Here is a 21717-nt window from a genome sequence, read left to right on the forward strand (position 1 = left end):
AATTAATTAAATACTACTCCCAGAAACATCAGCTATAAACAGGCTGTCTCTAGTAAAGTTTTATTTGTCTTTGCCGTTGATAGGAAGTCTCACTCTAGAGTGAATGCTTACAATTTAAAATATACCTTTCCATCAAATTGAACCTCGAATGAAAATAATGTTGTTTTTAAAGTGATTGTAGTGATATTTTTATCACATAAGCAGTAGTAATATTTCAAAACAAATGTTTATCCAGTGAATTCTACTAACACAAAGGCATTCTGAACTAGTCAATATTCTGAAAGCTATGTTTTCCTCCAAAAACAAAACGTGTATTTTCTGAGAAACAAATGCAACAAAACCCTCATTATACAGCCTTTGTTCATCTACTTTACAATTTATTCAATGCTCATTAAAGAAAGGAGCAAGTTTGATATTGGCATGAAAACATAAAAACTGCTGCTTGCAATTAAGAAATCCATCCTTACTGTGGCTAAGTGCACAATGTGGAATTACGTAAGTAGACCAAAACAGATGTAATTTAAGCAAGAGACTTGCTCTCTCGTTTACTAATGCAACACTCAGGGGGTTTAAAATTGGACAAAAATACATTTAAATTCACGCAAAGCCAGTGCTGTATGACTACTGAAATGTAAATGAGAAGCTGTTTTATGAACTAATTACAAAGAACACTAATTCCGGAAGGCAGGTGCTTTACAATGCACTGGGAGGACATTAAAACGTCTTGTCTAGCATCAATCCTCTTACTATTGCTAGCCTCAAAAATGGAATCTACTATTGTTGCAAGCAAGGCAACATCAAATACTATTTTAGCAATAAGAATGTTTTATGAGATTTCAACAACAAATTTAAAGTTTCTTGGAAAAGGAAATGATAAATGATAATGCAGAACAGAGAGATGTGACTGAGAGGAGTACAAATTCATGTATCATGAAGGATGATCTAACTACTCTCCAATGTAACTTTCCATTTTACTCAAAATCTAACATATATTGCTTACGAATGAGAATATTATAATGGATACTTACGTTGCTGAATATTCAAAAAGACCATAATAAGGGTTGAACATCTCCTTGGACAAGAGAAAAAACCATTCTCTGGCCACGCCTCCATAGTCAAGTCCTTTTTCTGACTCAAATTCAATCCAGAGCCTGGCTTTTAGTACATCAGGTCTCTTCACAGACATGATTCTTCTGTAGGACTCCTCAAAAATATTATTTCTGTGTAGCTTCATCTCAAATCTATTTGGTATATCGGCCTGTGTGAAAGGAGATCAATTAGTCTCAACAAATAGTCTTCAGGGAAATTACTGATCGTACGCTTAAAACTAAAGGACAGATTAGACATCTGAGTGTACCAAGTTTCCTTTATTCTTGTTTTCCAATGCTCTCTAAGTCCACAGGTTGATACATTATGGTGAACTGGGTAAGTTCCACTAGTGGGGTTCAGAGATTTCTATGATATTTGATAAAATAATGAAAACAACAAGAAAAGCAACAACAACAACAAAAGTAAGAATTGTTGATATTACCACGCTCTATTTAAAGGTCATTTTAGCTTAACATGTTAAAAAACACACAAGCTTTATGCAACCCTTTCACTCAGATATCTGTAAAGGCCAGAACTGTTTCACCGTTAAGAACACCAACAGTACTACACATAAAACAGTATTGAATTACCAAGATGTAAGCAGAACAGGGCTGCCAAAATATTTAAGAATTTCTGTCCGAAAAAAGAGAACACTAACACCCATTATGAAAGCCCAGAGAGACGAATTCAGAAAAGACAGAAGAGAATTGTGTAAAGTATTTGAAGAAGCAGAAGATGAACAGATAAATATGACCCTTACAGTCAGGTACAGTTTTCCTGATAAAATTGACTTGAAACAAGCATTTCAGGAGGTTTGCTTTTTCCTGACAATTAAAGTACTTATTGTGTACAGTCACAAGTCAAGCTCAAGGTGCAAATTCAAGGAACTATAACAATCCCATAAAGACATTGGTGAGTCCCTCTTCATATTAGAGTTGATGCTGCCAAGGCTGTTTGCTGTCAATTACAAGTCAATATCACATGCATGCTAATAACTTGCATTCTCTTAAGTTAAAGAAGTTATTTTTACAGAACATGAATGTGAGAAGCTTGTGCCAGATGCAGTAATACTGTGGGCTCTGCTCTGCCAGTTTGTTCCAGCTCTGTCTTTCCAAACCTACTGTTGAAGACAAAGGGAAATACCAATCCTCTAGCCTATTTTCAATTTAAAGTCTCTTAAACTAACGTAAAAATTAGACTCAGTTAGAATGGAAAATAGTGAATCACCGCTTGTTATCTCATCACTCTGACTTTCCATTCGTATTAGAAAGTGATTAGAAATCTTAAAGATCTGTAAATGCTGTTGTTGAGAAATCCATCGATCAAATTCAAACTTTTCTTCATTTTCTGGGTTTCTACTTAACTCTTTTAAGGAACAAGACAAACAAGAAAAAACAACAAATTTGTTATAGCATGAAACACCATTCTGTATCTACCCTTGGGATATTTAATTTTTTCTCCCCAGACATAACATAACTGGCTTCAACACAAAGCAGCATGGCTATTATACTCACGGGTTTCTTTAACTTCTTCCGGAAATAGTCATATTTCTGTTTGAACTCCCTAGAATATGGAACTGCCTATCAGAGAGAGAATCATAAACACAGATTATTCCAGGTATTTAACAAATTGATATTCCAATATTATTTAAACAAATGAAAACTAAATTTGAAGACTACCTAGATACGTATGCCATAAGTTCATGTAAAAAAAACCCCAACAGTATGCATGAAATACAGAACCCAAAATCTTCCCATTTCTCAGTGTGTAAGTTCAGTTAAAAGGTATCAAAACGTTTAGCCATTTTTTTAAACAAGTACTTACCCTCATTTTTTTTCTTATTTTAGGAGCAGAAAAAACAAAAACATTTTTTAACACATAGAAAAAGAGATTAGAATGCAGTGCTGCCAACTATGCTTTTCACTAGGAAATGATAAGCATGCCACATTATATTTTTTAAAATTACTTTTTGCAGAATCATAGAATGGCCTGGGTTGGAAGGGACCTCAAAGATGATCTAGTTCCAACCCCTCTGCCATGGGCAGGGATGCCGCCCACTCGATCATGTTGCTTAGGGCCTCATCTAACCTGGTCGTGAAACTGTTGTTACCAAAGAATATGGATTTATGGATTTAAAAATTACATTTTCTATTCCTTGAAAGATGAATCACAAACTGCAAAGCTCTGGTTCAAGTTCAGATCTGAGGGAAGAGTGGGTTTTCGTGAGAGGGCTGGTCTTGAAGTAAACTCATGTATGTGAGAGCGTAAGACAGAAATATTTCTATATAATCTTTCTCTTGTGAAAGATAAGACATGAAAAGTTAAAAAAAACCCACACATATTAAATCATTTTACTCTGATGATAATATGACTTTACCACAGCCATTAAAGAATCTTTTGACATGTTATCATTGTTTGAACACAATGTGAAATGCAATTTACGTACTTCTTTGTTTTTGTCATAGCACCAAAAATACTGTTAAAGGCACTAAGATGAATACTTAATGGGTATATGACTGCAAAACGGATCTAATCTTGCTTTTTCTTAAAAATAAAATAATACTGTTGTTTCCTTAATTTGGTCAGGATTGACCCTGATTATCTTGAAACAAATATCCCCCAAACAGACTCTCTCATCTATGCTTATGGTTTCTGGGAACATAAGTAGAAGAATTTATGTGTAACATAAATTCTAGTATCTCAAGCATTATGTGCATGTTAAATGGGTACATCAGTACAACAGCAATTACGTTCAAACACGTGACTATTATCAACCTTGTTCATAAACACAAGGAACTGGAATTAAACACTAGCAACTAGGATTACAACATCCAGTAGTTCATCTGCTGTGGCCTGTCTGAGATCCTTGAGCATTTACGCCAAATTAAAAAGTATTATTGGCAGATTTCTACCTGGAAACATCTTTAGGTTGGAAATCCAATCACTTGAAATACCACAAAGTAGCCTAAAGCAGCATAAAAAGGTCAAAGAACCATTCCATATATTTAATGTTTTAAAAAACTGTTACTGAATTAAACACATTCGTTTTTGCTAAAGTTGTTTTTCTGAAAGCTTAGTTCATATGCAGGATTTTTTATGACTCTTAAATTTGATAGGCCTGATTATTGCCTTTATTGCATTCAGAATCCACAAAGTAGTCACATCTTTTCCATATCGAGTGGTAACAGCTTTTTATTTTCCAGAAATGCAAAATGAACAGCTCAGTGTCTCAGCTCAATAGAATTGTCTTGATGGTAATGACACAGGTAATGGTAAATATGAACAGTTCTCCTATATACGTTCCTAAAACCTTACAATCTAGAATTCAGCACGGACTATTTGGTCTGAAACTGACAAAATCTTCCAACCAAAGAATCAGAGCAGACACCCCTCATGCCCAGCTTAATAAAAAATATACTATTTGAACACAATGGAGCAATAAAGATGGTCCACAGAGGGGCATCGGTTTGGGGGAACCTTGTCAGGGTGGCGCATGGCAGCAACTTCCCCTGCCCTTGGAGTCTTACAAAAGCAGATACTTTAGCCTCCCGTGTCCCTCAGGAAAAGGCAGAGGTTGGTCCCTTGGTTGTTCAACAAACAGTCTGAGCTCATCTGGAGAACAGGCATGACCTGTTGCTTAACAGTACCTGAGTCACAGCATTTCATGCAAAAAGAACCATAGCAGTACTTACTGGACCCGTAATCGCTGGGTTCTGCAGTCTGGGGTCTTCCCACTGGGTAATTTTGTTATCTGTAAATAACAGAAGAAATTATATCATTACTTCTCGATTATCACACCATGAATTTATGGTGTTGGGTTTTTTTGGTTTTGTTTTCCCTACAGATGTTTTCCCTACCATTTCCACAACTTAGTATTTCAGGGTTAGAAAAGACTGCATTCACGCATCTCCATCAAAACCCCACCACACCGTTTAGTTAAAACACTCATACAAAAATGCAAAACTACAACATAATCCAGTGTAACTACACTGGTTTTATTTCAACACCCATAGTAGTAAACATGTTCTATTCAAACATGGTCTTGGATTCAACACATATTAGGAATACACAGATTTCATGCCTGAAAGGTAAAGGAACCCAAAAACTTTGTCAAATGACAAACTAAGTTTACTTATTTCAAATTCTGCAAGGTTTAATAATTTTAAAACAGTCTGAATTTAAATTTGGAGGGGAAGGAATAACGACTATTTTTGGGAAAAAAAGGCCTAGACACTTATTTTAATGAAAAGGTTATAGGATTGGTAAAGGGAGGAAAAATTACACAGTTATGGTATAAGAAATTGTTCAGTTTTGGCAAGGCAGATTTTGGCAACAAGGCAACAGAATTCAGTTCTTTTCATCTACAGTTTTTAAGAGCACCAGCAGCGTTATATGGTTATACAGTGAGTTATACAGGACCACGGTGAAACTCTCCCTGCCTCCAGACAACTGTTTCTCACAAGATTCTGAACACAACAGAATCACAACAAAATGATGATGTTGCAACAATAAGACAATGCTCCAAAAACCAAACTAAATGCCATCTCCAATGGCAAGGTTCAAATCATCTATTTCCTACACTGGAATAGTAATAATAATACACCTGTTAGTTACATGCACTGCTTTGATTTATGAACTGCATATTAAAAGGGTAGTCAAGATTTTAAGTTTTGTAATTACTGTATGTTTGGGAATGAAACCACTAAATTTCAAGAAAATTGTTTTTAAGGACACAATGGGTAAAAGCAAACAACCAATCCCACTTATTTTAAAACAGAAATTTTCCATGTTTCTACAGTTGGAAAAAAAAACAAAAACAAAAAACATCAGTTTTGAGCATCCCAAATTAATTTTAACATGGACTAGATTTTGAAAGCTGACATTCATTAAATGTTACTTAAGAAAATTCAAAAAGATGACAAGCACATTTCAAGAAATTTTGATCTATCAGTTAATTTAATATTAAATTACTCTTTTATTTTCCTTTACATGTTAAGTCTATTTAGTGCTCATGGCAATTATGGAGGAAATTTGTTAGACTCACAGCTCCATGTACTTCACAGCCTGCCCTAAAAGCGTGACTCCTGAGCTGGCCCTTGTCATCTCGTTTCAACCTGTGCAGTCAAATTGCGTTCTACAATGTTTGCCAGTTCATTTCTTATACCTTCTTGAAACTGACAGCTGCAAATTATAGTGGTAATTTTCTATGAAATCAGACAGAACTGGAAATGACTTAGAGAGTTTGTCAGTTCTCTCTTACTACCGTGGCATATGTTTAAGAGCATATGCTGTTACTGGTAAGTCTTTGTCTAAGTTGTTTTTCAGAATATTACAGTGATAGAGACTTCATATCATAAACACTATTCCAGGGCTTAAATGCCCTTAAATAATATCCATTCCTCTGTCAGTGAACCACTGGTAACTATTCTGAATATGGTTGGAAAGCCTTTGTGTTTTTCTTTAGGATACCTTCTGACAGGTTGATCGTAATTTCCTATAAGGCTCCTAGGAAATGCAGAAGTTTAAACATGCTATGTGAATAGAGAATATTACTTTGTTTATGGATGGTAAATAATGTTGACTCAGCTGGCTAAGGCCAATTGCAGAGAACTAGAGACCATATATATATATGTATAAAGATAAATATACATATAAAGGAATTTACTATTGGACAAATTAGGACTGTGTACACTTAAAATCTGAAAAGTATCGTGTTTTCACATTAGTATGTTACAAGTACTACCTAAATTATTTTATCTGTATTTTGATAGGACAAAAGTATTAAATAATTATGCATAAGAATTACAAAATATATCTGGAGAACCAAGACATTAATAGTAGCTGAATCAGTTCATACTTTCAACATTCTTATTGTATTCTAACAGTGAAATTGAGTACACCGGTTGCATCTTAACTAATCACTTCAGTTAAGAATGACTAAAATGATGGCCAGTTTGTCACAGTAATGGGCTACTGAGACTTGCGTGTTTAGAGGGAGCACAGTTATCATACGCATGGCTGATTTCAGTGTATGTTCGCAAGTTCTCATCAAACAATTACGAGCCAGCAGGCTCTGTCATAAACCTATCATTATGGTCAAATGTCATTGTACTTCCTTACCAAAACTGTGGAAACAAATGCTACTATTGAGATTGTTCAAGCCAAATGACTGAACACCAAATGCTGATTGCAGTCATTTACTCAATACTGAGCACGATCTTATCACAATGGAGCTGCAACATGTCCACTGTAATATCACTGGCATCACCTCTGCTTCTAGAGTCCCCTGGCAATTTTAGTAGTTTGGTACCACAATGAGACAAAAAGGATTTTTGCTGGAAGCAAGTAGCATCATCAGGGGAAAAAAAAAAAACAACAAACTTTTATAAAGTTTGCTATCTAAAAAGGTGAAAGAAAAATTAAATCAACAGAGGGAATAGAAAGAGATTTCAGGTGCAAATAAATGTATTTTTATCTAAAAATTAAACTAGTTTGGAAAATATATTTATTCGACACTCCATTTACTTTTAGAGACAAAATAAATAAACCTTTTCAAAGCTAGGAAGATTCAACAATTATACAGAAATGTTTAAAATAACAGTTCTATTCTGTGACTGTTCAGTGGCAGCAGTTTACCGTAATTTGCCAGATTTAAGTTTCCAAATAACTCTTGGCAGAAACAATAACAGAAGATATAAAGAATAATTCTATAATAATATTTGAAAAAGGCTAATCTTGTTGTTGATGAGTGCACTATTTCTGTTTTTTATTTACAAGTATGTATGCGATTTTGAAATAGGTATTACTTTTGGAGACAGTGATTTAGAAATAGGGATTTAATAACGTACTATATATATACAACTACAGATTTGCACATCATTTATTGTTACTGATACTGAAAGAAAAACAAACTATAAGGCATATTTGGCAGTATTAAGATTTTAATTCTGTAAGTTTTATGTAGCAAATATACCCTCTTCCAATTGTTTTGTGAATTATCTATTTCTGTGAAGCTTATACAGTCTGTAGTAATACCTCATTAGAAAGTTCAGATTAAGTCTTTAAAAAAAGGGGGTGAGGGAATAAAACCCTTTCTGGGCTGCTTTATTTTCAAACAATGACAAAAACTAACACAGTAGTTCTGAGATGCTGTAATAAGACAAATCTACAATGAAACATCACTTACACTAGAACTTCACTAACAAAACTGAATAGATATTAATGGGCTGGGTGCAATATAACATGCTATAAATAGGAAATAAGATCAGAATCAGCACTGCCACAAGACCTTCTCAAGGGAGAGGAAAGAGTATTATCAGTGCTAATTTCTCCACTGCCTATATATGGAGTTGTGGCTATATGATCTTTTCTCATCTTATTTTCTATTCCTAGTGTGTATTTTAATTTATTAAAGTGCAAAAAAGCCATGGGATCATCAACAACAACAACAAAGAATCCAAAATATCAACAAGAACAAAAGAAACCACAAAGAAGAAATGTTAATGCTTCACAAGTCAGAGAGGGACAAAGCTTGATGAGCCAATTAAAAGCAAGCTTTCAGTGAATATACAGTACCGTATGAGGGCACTAAGTCTCTGGTATCAATGTCTCCACATATCAACACCTGGCTTCCTAAATGAAGAGTAAAATTATAAAGCTTTCACTTCAATATTTATTACCTCCCTTTGTCTAATTGCTGTAGTACCTGAGTGCTTACTTACTATGATCTATGTAAAATGTTCTTCCGTCCAAATGTATTCTTTCCTCCCAGCCAGGCTGGAATTGGGAAAAAAAAAAAGAGAAAATACATGAAATAATACCACTCTCAAACAGCACAAAGCAATACATTATCCATGCCTGCTTAAATTGTCTGAAAGGTGCTTGCCAGGTAGAACACACAAAACCAGATGCATTGTGCCAAGGACAAAAACCTAGCAAGATTCAAAGAACTGGCTGTTTACCCAGGTGACTGCATCTAATACAGTAAATATTTTTTTAAGCTTTGAAGTGGAAACATCTTGCATCAGGGTTTATACCTGTTTCCTACTATGAGGAAATGATCACAGTGAATAGATTATCCATAATCTGTTAGATTTGAGAATTTCTGGTTCTACTTCTGAAACACCTGTGGGTTACTCACTGTAGTTATATAAATCCTAATAGCATGGGATAAGAACGTCTAATCTAGTCCTCAATTCTTGCCTTTTTTTCCATTCTCTTTTTCACATTTTCCATACAATTATTGTATAGAAAGGAGAACAAATTGCACAGTGCTAGCACATGCAACAATGTCCAACCTAGTACTCACTTCATCTGTCTGCCATACACTAGCTTCAGCCTTCTATACAATATAGAAAATAAATGATTTCATTTCAATATGTTTTAAGTAACTCCTTCTAAATTCTGCAGCCATTACGCTGGGAGGATACTCTTTATCAGGGAGTGTAGCAATAGGATGAGAAGTAATCATTTCAAACTAAAAGAGGGTAGATTCAGATTAGACGTTGGGAAGAAGTTCTTAACTATGAGGGTGGTGAGGCAGTGGAACAGGTTGCCCAGAGGAGCTGTGGATGCTTCATCCCTGGAGGTGTTCAAGGCCAGGTTGGATGGGGCTTTGAGAGACCTGGTCTGGTGGGAGGCTTCCCTACTCATTGCAGGGGGGTTGGAAGTGGGTGGTCTTTCAAGTCTCTTCCAACTCAAACCGTTCAATGATTCTGTGATTTTTACCTCAGTCAAAAATGGCTTGTTTAATTGAGTTTAAATCTGTGACTAATTATACGCTTCCACTGATGTATGTCAGGCTACCCTGACTTCATTGCACATTTTACCTCTTGCAATTAAAAGGCTAAGTTTCTCCTGTTCAGCACCTCCTTATCTAAGGAGCATGTCCTTGGACATAAATGCATGCTCAATGTATCTGAAAAATTACAAAGGAACAACTACTTCCACAGCTGTTTTCTTCAAGAAAAATCACATTACTTCTGTGTTGTAATCAGAACATTCAACATAATAAATACATTCAACTGAACATAGCTTTTGATGTAATCAGTGTTTTGAGATACTGGGCCTGAAAAGTTGCCTAGCTTGATTTAAATACAAGGCAAAACTTTTTGCCAATCAAGACCAGGGCAGGGAGATTTCAGGATGTTTAAGAGGTGGATGTCTGATCATAGGCAGTAACAGGCTATTGTCCCCAGATTAAAGGCAGAATTTGTTACCAGTTGCCCAAAAGCAGCACTCATTCTGGTCTGCTGACAGAGCAGTTCTTCTAAGTAAACTGCAACTCATTTCAATGAAAATCAGTAGGATCAAAGACACATTATTCAATTTGTTTAAGATAATATAACCAGCCGCGTCCTATACAGTGGGACAGTCACCTTTTCTAATGGCACAGCTGTCTGCAAAGTCCATAATACATGCTGAGACTACTGGTGACAACTAGTAGCTGAGTTGTAAATAAAATTTCAATGACCGTTTCTCAAAAGCATATTTAATATATATAAGGCAATGGGATGAACCACCATGCTGTAAAAATTTGCACTTTATAAAAAGTTTCAGATTTCATGCATTATCCTCTGACATTAAGAACACAGCTGTTTAAAAACAAAGCAAAACTCTGTATTTGACATGCATGTAAATCAGTATTACGTATCAGTCACAAATATGACAAAACTTTCGAGGTTAGTACCATGGTTTTCCCTACAGAATACGGGAGTTTCATTCAAAAACAAAATTTATTTAGATTTCTGAATGCCAGTATACACTGGTACAATAACAAAGTTCACTTTGAACTATCTGTTTCTTTTTTTCTAAAGCAACTGTTAATTACCTAAAATCACACAGATGGAGGTAAAACCAAGGTAAGTTTCTTCAAAGCTCCAAGCTTTAGATAAGCAAATAAATGTTCAATCACTTCAGAATACTATGGACTGGCTTCAAAAAGCCTGACTGATTCACAGATAACAACAAAGTTTTTGGTGCTATCCGTAAACATTGCTTTAATAAGTCCATAAAAGCAATGAGATCAACATATGTGTCTATATACAATATATGACTACAGTAATAGATCAGTTTTTATAAGATAGCAGGTATATACTCAAATACATACACATTGTCACTTACAGGAAGGGGGCCCAAATCATTAGGGTTCAAAGAAGCTTTTGATCTCAAATGCACTGGAAATTTCAGTCGTGGATCTTCCTGTAATAGATATATGGAACTGTAAATCCAACAGATCAAGTTGTGACAGATAAAAGTGACAACACATTTAGCATTTGCATGTATCACATATTTTATTAAGATTCAAATTTTTTAATTTGAATTTTTTAAATATTAAGAGGTAGTTAGGGTAAGTCCTTAACTCCATTAAGTGTGTTATTTGCAGAGATATGGTTAAAAATTAAAGCCCTCTTCCTACAAACGCATGCATTCCCCTAAGTGGTATTTAGATTCATATGCACATTTTTGGCTCTTAAAACTTAATGAGAAATAAGCCTATCATAAAAAGGCTGGGAAATTATGCAAATGAGCTTCTTACATTTTGATTAATGCACAGATACGACACTTATGAATGAATGAGGTAAAAAGGGGCAAGCAAAATAGGTCACGAAAGACTGATATGCAATAGTTTGTCAAGTATAAAAAGGTCAAATACAAAATGCAAAACACTATTGCATTGTGCATGATATGTAAATCCTCCAAAATCTATTTTCAGTGGATATGTACGAGTAAGTTTCCTTTCTCTGAAATGAGCACCACTACAAGCATGACATGAAATTGGATACTTAAAAACTATTGCTACTGTACATCATTGCATGGAGGACTCAAGTCAGATCCCCACATCAGTTTTATGAAATATTAGGCTAACAAATCCCATGGAACTTGAACCTTAAAGACAAGACAAATGCCAGACAAAGAAAAAGACTGGTCAAGATGAAAACATTTAAAAGATGGCAAACAATTTAAAATTCATTACCTAGAATTCTCCTTACCCATGTAGTAGTTTTAGTATTATGATCAATGAAGAAGGGCCTGCCGTTGGGCGCTATTCGCATCTCCCAGCCAGGAGGAAGGAAGCTTTGTGCAACTTTGTGTTGTGGTTTAGGAGAGTTGTAGGGCGAGGGCTGTGGAGACTGGGGATTGGAAAGGGTGTCCTTCACTGCTCTGCGCACAGGGGAGTCCTTCATACCCTGAAGAAAATGAAAGATAAAAAGATTTGCAAAATATCACTTAATACAGGAAACTGAGTAAAACGTATTTCACAGCACAATTTTTTTTCATTCCAGATGTAATTCATTCTAGAATTAAGTGCTGGAATTGATTTCCTAGAACTTAGCTAAATTCCTCTTAATTAGCTACTTCTAACTTACTATGCTTTTTGTTTTAAAGGACATAATGTTTTATCACTTCTCTTGGCAATGATAATGTCCGCAGTATTTACATTTGTTTGTATCTTTTACTGAAGCTGTCCTGTACATGTCAATGTTTCATTTTACAGAGAAAAAAAATGCAAACATTGCCTTGTGTTTCCCGGTGCAATGTATCTCATTTTTAAACAGGAAAGTATCCTAAATTTAAGGTGACATTATCCACTTTTTAATGGATCTCTCAATTAAAATTTCAGACAAAACATTTAAACATGACCTTAAAACAGGTTCCTAAAATAAATGGAGGTTTACTCTCCTTATATCATTTTGAAATTACAGATTTTCAACATTTTGACCAGGTCAGAAAGAGACAGAATTAGGAATGAGATGGTGAGAAAGAACAAATAAAGTGCCACACTTTCAGTTCAAAGAAGAAATTTTTAAGAACTTGCTCTCCTCAACACTGCCACGTTTAATAGATTTGTGAGGTTTAACCATACTTTCAGAAGTAAAAAACACACCATCTTTGATTGCTTAGCCATGTAAGTTCTACTTCTGATATGTTGCAATGAACAACATATAACAGTATTCTAAATTATTTGTAAAGACTCATACATTGAATACCCTTTTGAAAGGCAAGGAATACAAAATTGAATCAGTATCTTAATTACAAAATTATCCAAACTAAATTGCATGTATTATTTTCAAAGGTAACACCATCAAAATAAATGTTGACTCAAAAAAATGTTTCTGATCTTATACAACTGTAGCACTTGAGAGGAGTCATAGCAGCCCATGTTTCAGAAATGCACAGAATTAGTTTTAGCTGACCAACTCAAATTATCATATGTAAGACAGACTATTCATTCATATCATTCAATAATAATAGAAGTTAAGTAATACCATTGTATAATATAAAGATCCAGATGGAAAACTGCAAGAAAACAGCAACATATTATGATAAAATTAACAATAGGGGAAAATTACTATTAGTAACTAAAAAGGAAAGTTATAAAGACACAGAGAGAGAAATCACACAGAAGTGATATTTGTTGATAAGTCTGTTTCTCACCTCAAGTGGAGCAGATAAAGTTACTGTGGGTGAACTAAGGCTGCGAGGCCGTCTGATCTGAGGTTCGCTTAAGTGGTTGTTGCTGCTTGCTGCTGACCCAACCATGCCATCTTCAGCAAGCTAGTTCAGATGGAAAACTGAGTTAGTTAGTTGTCAGGATCATGGTTCACCCAGAGTTAGGACATTTAAAATATAGTATCAATATTTATTATTATTATTATTATTAAATACTGAGTATACTATTTTAAAGAGCAAGTACATTATTTAATTTTAATTCCATTGGGAAGGCAAACAATATACAGTATTATTAATCAAGCAACCAAACTTCCAATTTCAATCCTAAGAATGCGTTTGCCTCTATTTATTAGTACTATGTAACTCTCTGTAAATTCCTTCCATTGTAGCCATCGACTTAATCTGTACCTTAATAAAGTTAAGAAAAGTAACAAAAAAAAATCCCAGGCATTGCAATTTTTTTTTATGATTATCCTGAGTTGTCATGACAATGCATAGATTTTTATTTATTTTTTAAAGTTCTGAAGAGAGTCTTCAACTGAAATTATACTCAATACATGCTAAGCGTTTGCTATCTAAATTGAGCAATATAACAGATTCTCATACCTGCATAATGGGACGTGTCCATGTTGTGGTTCGATTGTTATGATTGACATAATAAGTACGGCCCTTTGCATCCTTTCTTTCTTCCCAGCCTGAAGGTAAGCCTGGTGTAGTATGTACATAGGCCACTGAAGGCTGTTCAAGCAAGAAATAACCGTATTGTTACTCAATAACAACAACAAAAAAAATGTCTGCTCTTTAAAGCGAACTTTTTAACTTACACCATTCTAAAAAAACAACAAATGAAAAAACATGACCTCAGATTTAATGTAGTATAAGCTCTTCTTCATGCCCCTTTGACACAAATCATCTTTTCTCACAATAGATCTTTTGATTCACTTTTGCAAAAGTATTAGAAGTATCTTGTTCTAAAGCCAGCTAAGCTTATATGCCCTCAAACATTTTAATTTGTACATTATACATATTGACGAAAAGGAACTTTGCATTTTAATGATTCCTCCTTAGAAAGGTTGAATTTTTCCCCTGTATTAGTGTGGATAAGTAAGAATTGAAGTGACCACGCTGTCTAGTCAAATCTCTCAAGTTCTGATCTTGTCTCTATCACAGGCTGTCCTGAGTTGGTTGCAGCAAACTACTATACCTATAAAAACTAAAGTCCAAATATTTTGTTAGGTACAAATGTTGCATTCAGGGTCAGGTGTCCTGAAGACTCAGGATATACCCTAAAATAGAGTCCAAATTTTAGAGTGAGATGTTGCTTTCTGTAATTAAAACGTTGCACCACAAATACATAGTTTTAAAGAAAACATACATATAATGGTGCCAAAGGCACCAATTGTTATAAAACAAGTTGCGTAAAAAGTTAAAGCCAAAAACTTTTTTACAAAAGGTAAAGCAGCTGAGGAGGCAAATGTTAGAACAAATCACCATTGCAGAAGAGGTCTTAAAAACACTGAGCTCTCTCAAAGGAAAAAAAAAAGATGTTGGAATATGAGTCAGTGCATGCTATTAAGAGATGGAAGATGTTTAAAAAAGACTCTTCAAAATTTTTTGACATGATCTTAAAATAAAACCAAGGGAAGAATCAGCCTTTGAGATTACCAAATACCTCCACATAGGTTAGAAAACAACTGCTAGACTTTCTAGTTTTAGAAAGGGGTCTTCCTGATAAAGTGACAACTGTGCTGATGCCCATTATTTTGATGGAAAAATAACTAAGTATTTTTGACATAAACATTTCTAGTCCTTGTAATTAAACTAAAAATCCAACACATGATGAGGAAGTGTTACTCCTACCTTACCGTTCTACTGCCCTGAACATTTAAAGAAACATTGAGATCAGTCTCCTGAAAATTCAGGATACGTTTTTGCTCTTGCTCTTATCTGACATGACTATCTATAATATTGGATACTTTAAAAACAATAATAATAAAAAAATACTGTGATTGGTAGCTTGTTAACATTCATTTTTATTCTATGTCTTTATACATTTGATATTTAATTCATTTTAAACCTGAAGTAGTCACTATCAAGTTATATACGGCAGTATTGTTAAAGAAATACATGGAAAGTGGTGAGCTAGAAAATTGTAACAAAGTGAAATTGCAAAGCAAATTGCTTTAACTCAGAGTTTGATGCACTAGAAGATATGTGTTTTTTAGCCATGAAACAGTAAAAGGAAGATGAATAAATGGTTAAAAGGACTGAAATTAAAAGTCATAAGAAATACCACAAATACATTTTTAATTGTTGAATTTATATTCATTTAAAAGAAAAAATTTTGCCAGATTTAAAAAATATATATATACAAAAATCACTAACAACTGCACTACTAGAATAGATGCAACATCAACCTGTAAAACTGACAGCTAAGTATGATTCCAGTTTTCAGTTCAATACAAAAACACAAAATGGGTAAGGTTGGAAGGGACCTCTGGAGGTCATACGATCCAACTCCTCTGCTTAAGCATGGACACTTCAAGCAAGTTGCTCAGAACCAAGTCCAGGCAGCCTCTGAAGATCTACGGTACTTAATATCTATTCATGAATATCTTAAATTCTGTAAGAGTTTCACTGTTTTTTCCTTATTTTACTTAGATTTGTAAATGTATGCATTCTGCAACTTCTTTTCTTTTCTTAAACTATCATCCACGTTTCGAGTTACTATGAAAACTTATAAGACCATAGGATGCATTAAGCCACAACTAACTTTACATGGATAGCTACCTCTGTCTCTCTAGGTTTTTAGGTTTATTCACCATGCTAATCACAAAGTAGCCAAAGAAATTACTCTTTCAATGTCCTAATAAACAGTGGCTTCTGCTGTATGATCTTTCTATTTAAAATATTAATACAGTGGAAAACTACTACCTAGAGATCAAAGAAGCGAATGGCACTGCACAGAAGGATTTGGTAACTCTTCAGGCTTCTAATGGCTCCTGTTGAAACTCAGGATACATTCTTTTTCTACAGTCTACATTCTTTGCTCCAGCAAAGTAATTTACTGTAATTCTTGTTCTTGCTTCTGATTCTTAAGACCTCTTCCCAAGACTTTTGCTAAGTTAATCAATATATTTGCTTTTTAACAGAAGGGCATAATAGACACAATGAGCTGGAGAACTGTCTAGATAATCAAGAATGGAAACTAGAAAAGATAATGGATGGATCAGAAAGCTGATGGAGCACATCAGGAAATAGGAAGCAAAGGAAAACAGATGAGAAAACAAAGTAGTACTCATTGAAACGAACTATGAGACTGATTTATTAATTTCCTGAGTAGTCAAGTGCTGGAAATACTGCTGTTTTTCCACTTAGTTCAAAGAGCTGACAGGAGACTGACTACCCTTCCCAAGACTGTTCTAACAGTTTCAAAGCTATTAATTAACCAGTGATCAACAAGGTAACAGGTATTGGTCTGAATACAGTCCACAGATCATGTTTTAGTTTAAAATTATTTAATTAAGGTAACTGATAGCCTGGGTTCTAACATTAAACATTCTATGCGCTGTATGATGGCATGCTGCAAATGATCAACTTTGACTTACTAGAATACAGAAATACTAGAAAGATGCGCTAGCTGTACCACCTGATCTTCCCTTTCTCTTTAACACTCTATCAAAAATAAATCCAGCTGTCAGCAGTCTTTCCCCTTACTAGTCATTGTGGGTTAATGAAACCAGAATACAATCTGCAAAACAGAAAGTTTGCCCTTCAAACTCCTTTCCATACATTAGATACCAATGTAAAAGATATTCTACATGGTAGAATGGCAACTTAGGAGATTTATCAAGACCCTTTTACCCAAAACAAGAGTGCTTTTTAACAGGTGCCTTCAATAAACAACATGGGGAGACTGCCTCTGAAATTAAAGCCAAAATGTCATGAGAACAGAGATGCTGGGATATATGATGCATTACCTAATGTTTTGCTCAGCCTATTTTTACAATGCACCTTTCACAGAGGAATGTGGTAAGGAGACAAAAAACAAACAAACAAACATTAAAAAGTAAATCCATGGTGCTTTTATAACCTTAGTTATATTTACCCAAACCTGCAATTTATCTACAAACATCAACATCTACTTCATTGCAGACACTCAAGTAACAAATTTACTCATCCTCTGTCACTGACCTAAATAAAAAGTCCGCTATGCAGATGGAACATTTTTACATTGTTAAAAAAAATACATTTAGATTACTGATATCTTATGAGCTATCTAAATGCTTAGACTCGGACCCACAAGTGGACAAAATCAAGTACTTGAAGCTAGTTTGCCTGAATATGCCCTTTAATAGCCACCTCAGGCCCCAGAGTTTGCTTTGACAATTCAAATCAACAGACTCTTTCCTATCTCCATCACCCTCCGAGAAAGACCAGAGGCCATGCCTGAAATCTGGGACACAAGGCTATCTGGGACACACAGGCTTGATGGTAATAACTCACACAAAATAACACTAATTGAGAACAATCATGCTGGTTATGCCCAATAGTAAGTTGCAACAAATTTACATAAAAAAATATGATATAATCATATTAATTGGGAGTCAGTGTAGTTTGAACTTAGCTATTAGCAGAAAATACTAATATTTTGTTCTAAAACATATAATTAACACAAGATCATCTGTCAAAAGAAGACTCTTTACATTACAATTCAATATAGTGTACATTTTAACTAATGATGAGCTAGTCAAGCAGATTCTGCAAGGACACTAAAAAAATCTGCTGTTTGCAGGAACAAAATAAAAGTATGCTCCTTTGATTCTGAAATTCAAAAAACAGTAAATACATACAGTATTGCAGAATGATACATCAACGCCCAAATTAAGGTCTGACATTACTATATAGAAACAGGAAACATGCCAAGTCTGAATTACATTTCTTTCCCTGAAGCAAATTATCTAGGAATGCAAATGTTCATGAAAGCCAAGTATTACAGTCACTATAAAATGATTTCTATGAAACAAATTTGCTTCAGATCAACATTTTAAAATATCAGCAAAGTCCAATATAAACTGAATCTGTTTTCCTTTTATTATGTGGAAAAATTATTTCAGAAAAACATTTCAATAATTTTATTGGATGAGCAAAATAAAAATTCAGACTTGGACTGAAGAATGAATACTGGAAAATGAAAACTGGCAGTAAATAAGACCATTAAGAGCTGTAATGATATACCATTGTACCTCCACCATTCTCACATTAAGATCAACTTTAAGAATAAAAATGAATTAGTCTAATGGAGAGTAAGGAAACGAGGCAAGTTAAAAACAAAGCTACATATAAATTGATTTGATGTCTCTAATCAATTATTTCAACATCAGCTTTTAAAGAATTAGGTATTGACTCTCATTTTTTAGAAATTTCTGGTATTTTCTTAGTGCACTCTGTTAATACTCTGGCATCTATTCATAATAGACAAGTATTGAATTAGAGTGAAATTGCAGTATTATTTGAGAAAATCTGAAACAAAAAAAAATATAACTATTGATTCAGGCTGTATTTAACACATTGCATCTCTGTGAAAAAATGTTCATTACGGTACAAGACCTAAATCTACCCACATTTTATTTACAGATAGTGTTTGATAAAGAGTATTATTACCGTTGGTTCCTCACCACCTGTGACAGTTGAAGAACGAGCTCTCCTAGATGGGCCACTCTGCTGTTAAATGATAATTAATGTTACACATAAGTATACTTTGTGATGAAGGTCACAGATTACTCTTACATCTTTAGGAAAAAGGAATCATCCATACTCCCATATTTATTAAAAGAGAGCAAGTAGATTGAAATAATGTTTCAGATAATAGCGAAAAAATGAACCCATCAATCACTGGTAACCAAGTCAGAATCTCATACCAAAAGAACTAATTTCAAGTATCCAATTCTGTTTTTTCAATATTTCTATCAATAATTAGACCACTTAGTTTAAGTTTAACATGATTAATTTTCCTCTTTCTTATTTGAGATACAAATTTTATATGTTACACCCAAAAATATGGTATTTAAAAAGAAAATAGTACATCTGGTCATCAGTGAGTGCACAGAAAAACTCAGGCTGATAATATGAAACTGGCGTTTCACATTTTCAGTAAAAATTAATGCAGTCAAGTGAAGAACAGCACTTTACTTAGAAAGAAATTATAGATTCAGTTGCTAGAAGATAAATTATCATTAGTTCAGTAAAGATTAAGGTCAGGAAACATCCTTCTTATAGAGCAATGATTTCAGTTCTGCTGTTTTGAACATCTGCTAGAGAAATGAGTGTTCTACAATAGTAAGCTGAAAGATACATCATGACAAGGCCCAATCTGACTACACCAATTAAAGAAATCCAGACTCCATAGGGCAATAGTAAATTAAGAAGTAGACCACCTCTGGAACAGACTTCATTAGGAATCAACTTCTAGAAAGGAGAGAAGACAGATAAGAAGGAATTATACTGGAAACCACACCATTGCTGGTCCGGAGGAGAAAGTAGAGAGGTGGATAATACTTCAGAAATGCTTCTTTGAATAATAGCTATGACATGCAAATATAAGCAGCAAATGTAGATACACTAAAAATCTTTGAGAACACATGAAAAATTAAAGAGAAAAATACTGTGGTTACTCTAAGTGTCTGCCCAATAGCAACAGGAAAAAAACAACAAAGGAGTGACGTCAGCTTTAAAAATGAACATACTAATAACGCTCTACTTACTCAATATTTCCACAGCAAATTTGTGTAATCTTTTTTATGTGTGGATTCATATGTAATATATTCCTAATAAAAATTGTAAAAAAAAAAAAAAAATCCTGGAACATGTAACTCCAGAAAAAATAAAATGTTTAAAGTATTATATTGTTTTGAAATAATTGGAGCAGTTTTATTCACACGCATAATTTGCACAATCCTAGTTTAAGTTGTTTCTCTACAGCTTACCACCTTTACTAACCTCATACTTCTGTTGTAGTATAAAATAGGTATAACTATGAATTAGAGGGAAGGTGTGCATAGTTATAGAGTGAAGGAGAATCTTACTCTTTTCAAAACTATCTTTGCTTTTTTTTTTTTTCCTGTTTGAATGACTTGCTTAAACAAAATTGCAGAAGCTGATGCTTAAATCACTTGGATGAAAAAATTCCAACACGCAATTCTATTCAGTTCTATTGTACAAGGACTATCACTAAAAGGCTTGTTTTAACTACAGCTAGGCAAACACTAAGCCTGTTAAATGTTACACGTATTTCTATATTCCAAGTAAAAACAATTTACAGGACACATTTTTTTTTCTCTTTTTCAGACACTTTTTTCCCTCTCTTATGGCCTTTCTCATTTTACTTTCTAATTGTGATGATATTAATTTGGTTTTCATTATGATTTGGGATAGTCATTTGTCCATATTGGTAACTGAACTAGATCTGACTAGAACTCATCTAGGAAAAGATACTATTTACAATCAGATAATGTTGAAACAAGAAGAAAGAAATAAAACTTAGTTTTTGCTTACCAAAGATAATTGAGACTGTTCAGCGACTGTATCTGTTACGCTGCAAGATCTTAATCTTGAAGAAGGATCTCTTTGCTGAAGAAAAGAAAAAAAGATGTCTGTACGTTAAGATGTCTTAAAACATGGGGGTTTGTTTTTCTCACATTGAATTACTATGAATAGTAGCCCAAAGTCTTAAAGTCTTCCTCTTCCCAAAGAGGGAAAGAAAGCGAAAGGGGAAGGGAGAAAAAGCAAAACAAGCTCATGAAGCGTTTTACCAGAACTGCCTACTTTCAATCGTAATCCTTTGTTAGTGTTATAACAGCTGAGCCAGTAAACTATGAAGGGTTTGTAAAATCCTAATGTAAGAAGAGACACCCTTTAACATAAAGATGTACAGCAAACTTTTGAAAAATTATCATATAATAACGTGGACAATGATTGAAACAGCATTAGCAGTGTCTTTCCTTTTTCCTTTGTAAATGCCTAGTCTGATACTCTCTAGTATTATTTGATGTATTTTGCTTCACTAAAGAAACAGGATAGAAACACTAAAGCTAAAACTAAAGAAACACTAAGGATAACAGAAGCAGGCTCTTAAATTAAGCTCATACAGAAAAAAATATTGAACCTAAATTGAGA

At 34.1% G+C, this 21717-nt stretch overlaps 1 protein-coding gene across 9 annotated transcripts in view; it reads right to left on the reverse strand.

Annotated features, from left to right (window-relative positions):
- Nucleotides 1-21717, reverse strand: part of NEDD4L (NEDD4 like E3 ubiquitin protein ligase) — a 140227-nt gene that overhangs the window by 10051 nt on the left and 108459 nt on the right. For 4 of the 9 annotated variants that reach the window (XM_027446449.3, XM_027446453.3, XM_021275034.4 and 1 more), the window contains 11 exons: nt 21097-21171; nt 19207-19266; nt 14149-14280; nt 13528-13647; nt 12081-12278; nt 11212-11289; nt 8811-8865; nt 8665-8721; nt 4782-4840; nt 2604-2669; nt 1029-1258 (listed from right to left, as the gene is read on the reverse strand). In XM_027446449.3, coding sequence (XP_027302250.1) covers nt 1029-1258; nt 2604-2669; nt 4782-4840; nt 8665-8721; nt 8811-8865; nt 11212-11289; nt 12081-12278; nt 13528-13647; nt 14149-14280; nt 19207-19266; nt 21097-21171 — 1130 coding nt within the window. The remainder of the gene's footprint in view (nt 1-1028; nt 1259-2603; nt 2670-4781; nt 4841-8664; nt 8722-8810; nt 8866-11211; nt 11290-12080; nt 12279-13527; nt 13648-14148; nt 14281-19206; nt 19267-21096; nt 21172-21717) is intronic. The other 5 variants (XM_027446450.3, XM_005023373.6, XM_027446452.3 and 2 more) reach the window with 3 other exon arrangements.

Source organism: Anas platyrhynchos, chromosome Z (genome assembly GCF_047663525.1).
Source record: "Anas platyrhynchos isolate ZD024472 breed Pekin duck chromosome Z, IASCAAS_PekinDuck_T2T, whole genome shotgun sequence".
Taxonomy (NCBI): Eukaryota; Metazoa; Chordata; class Aves; order Anseriformes; family Anatidae; genus Anas; species Anas platyrhynchos.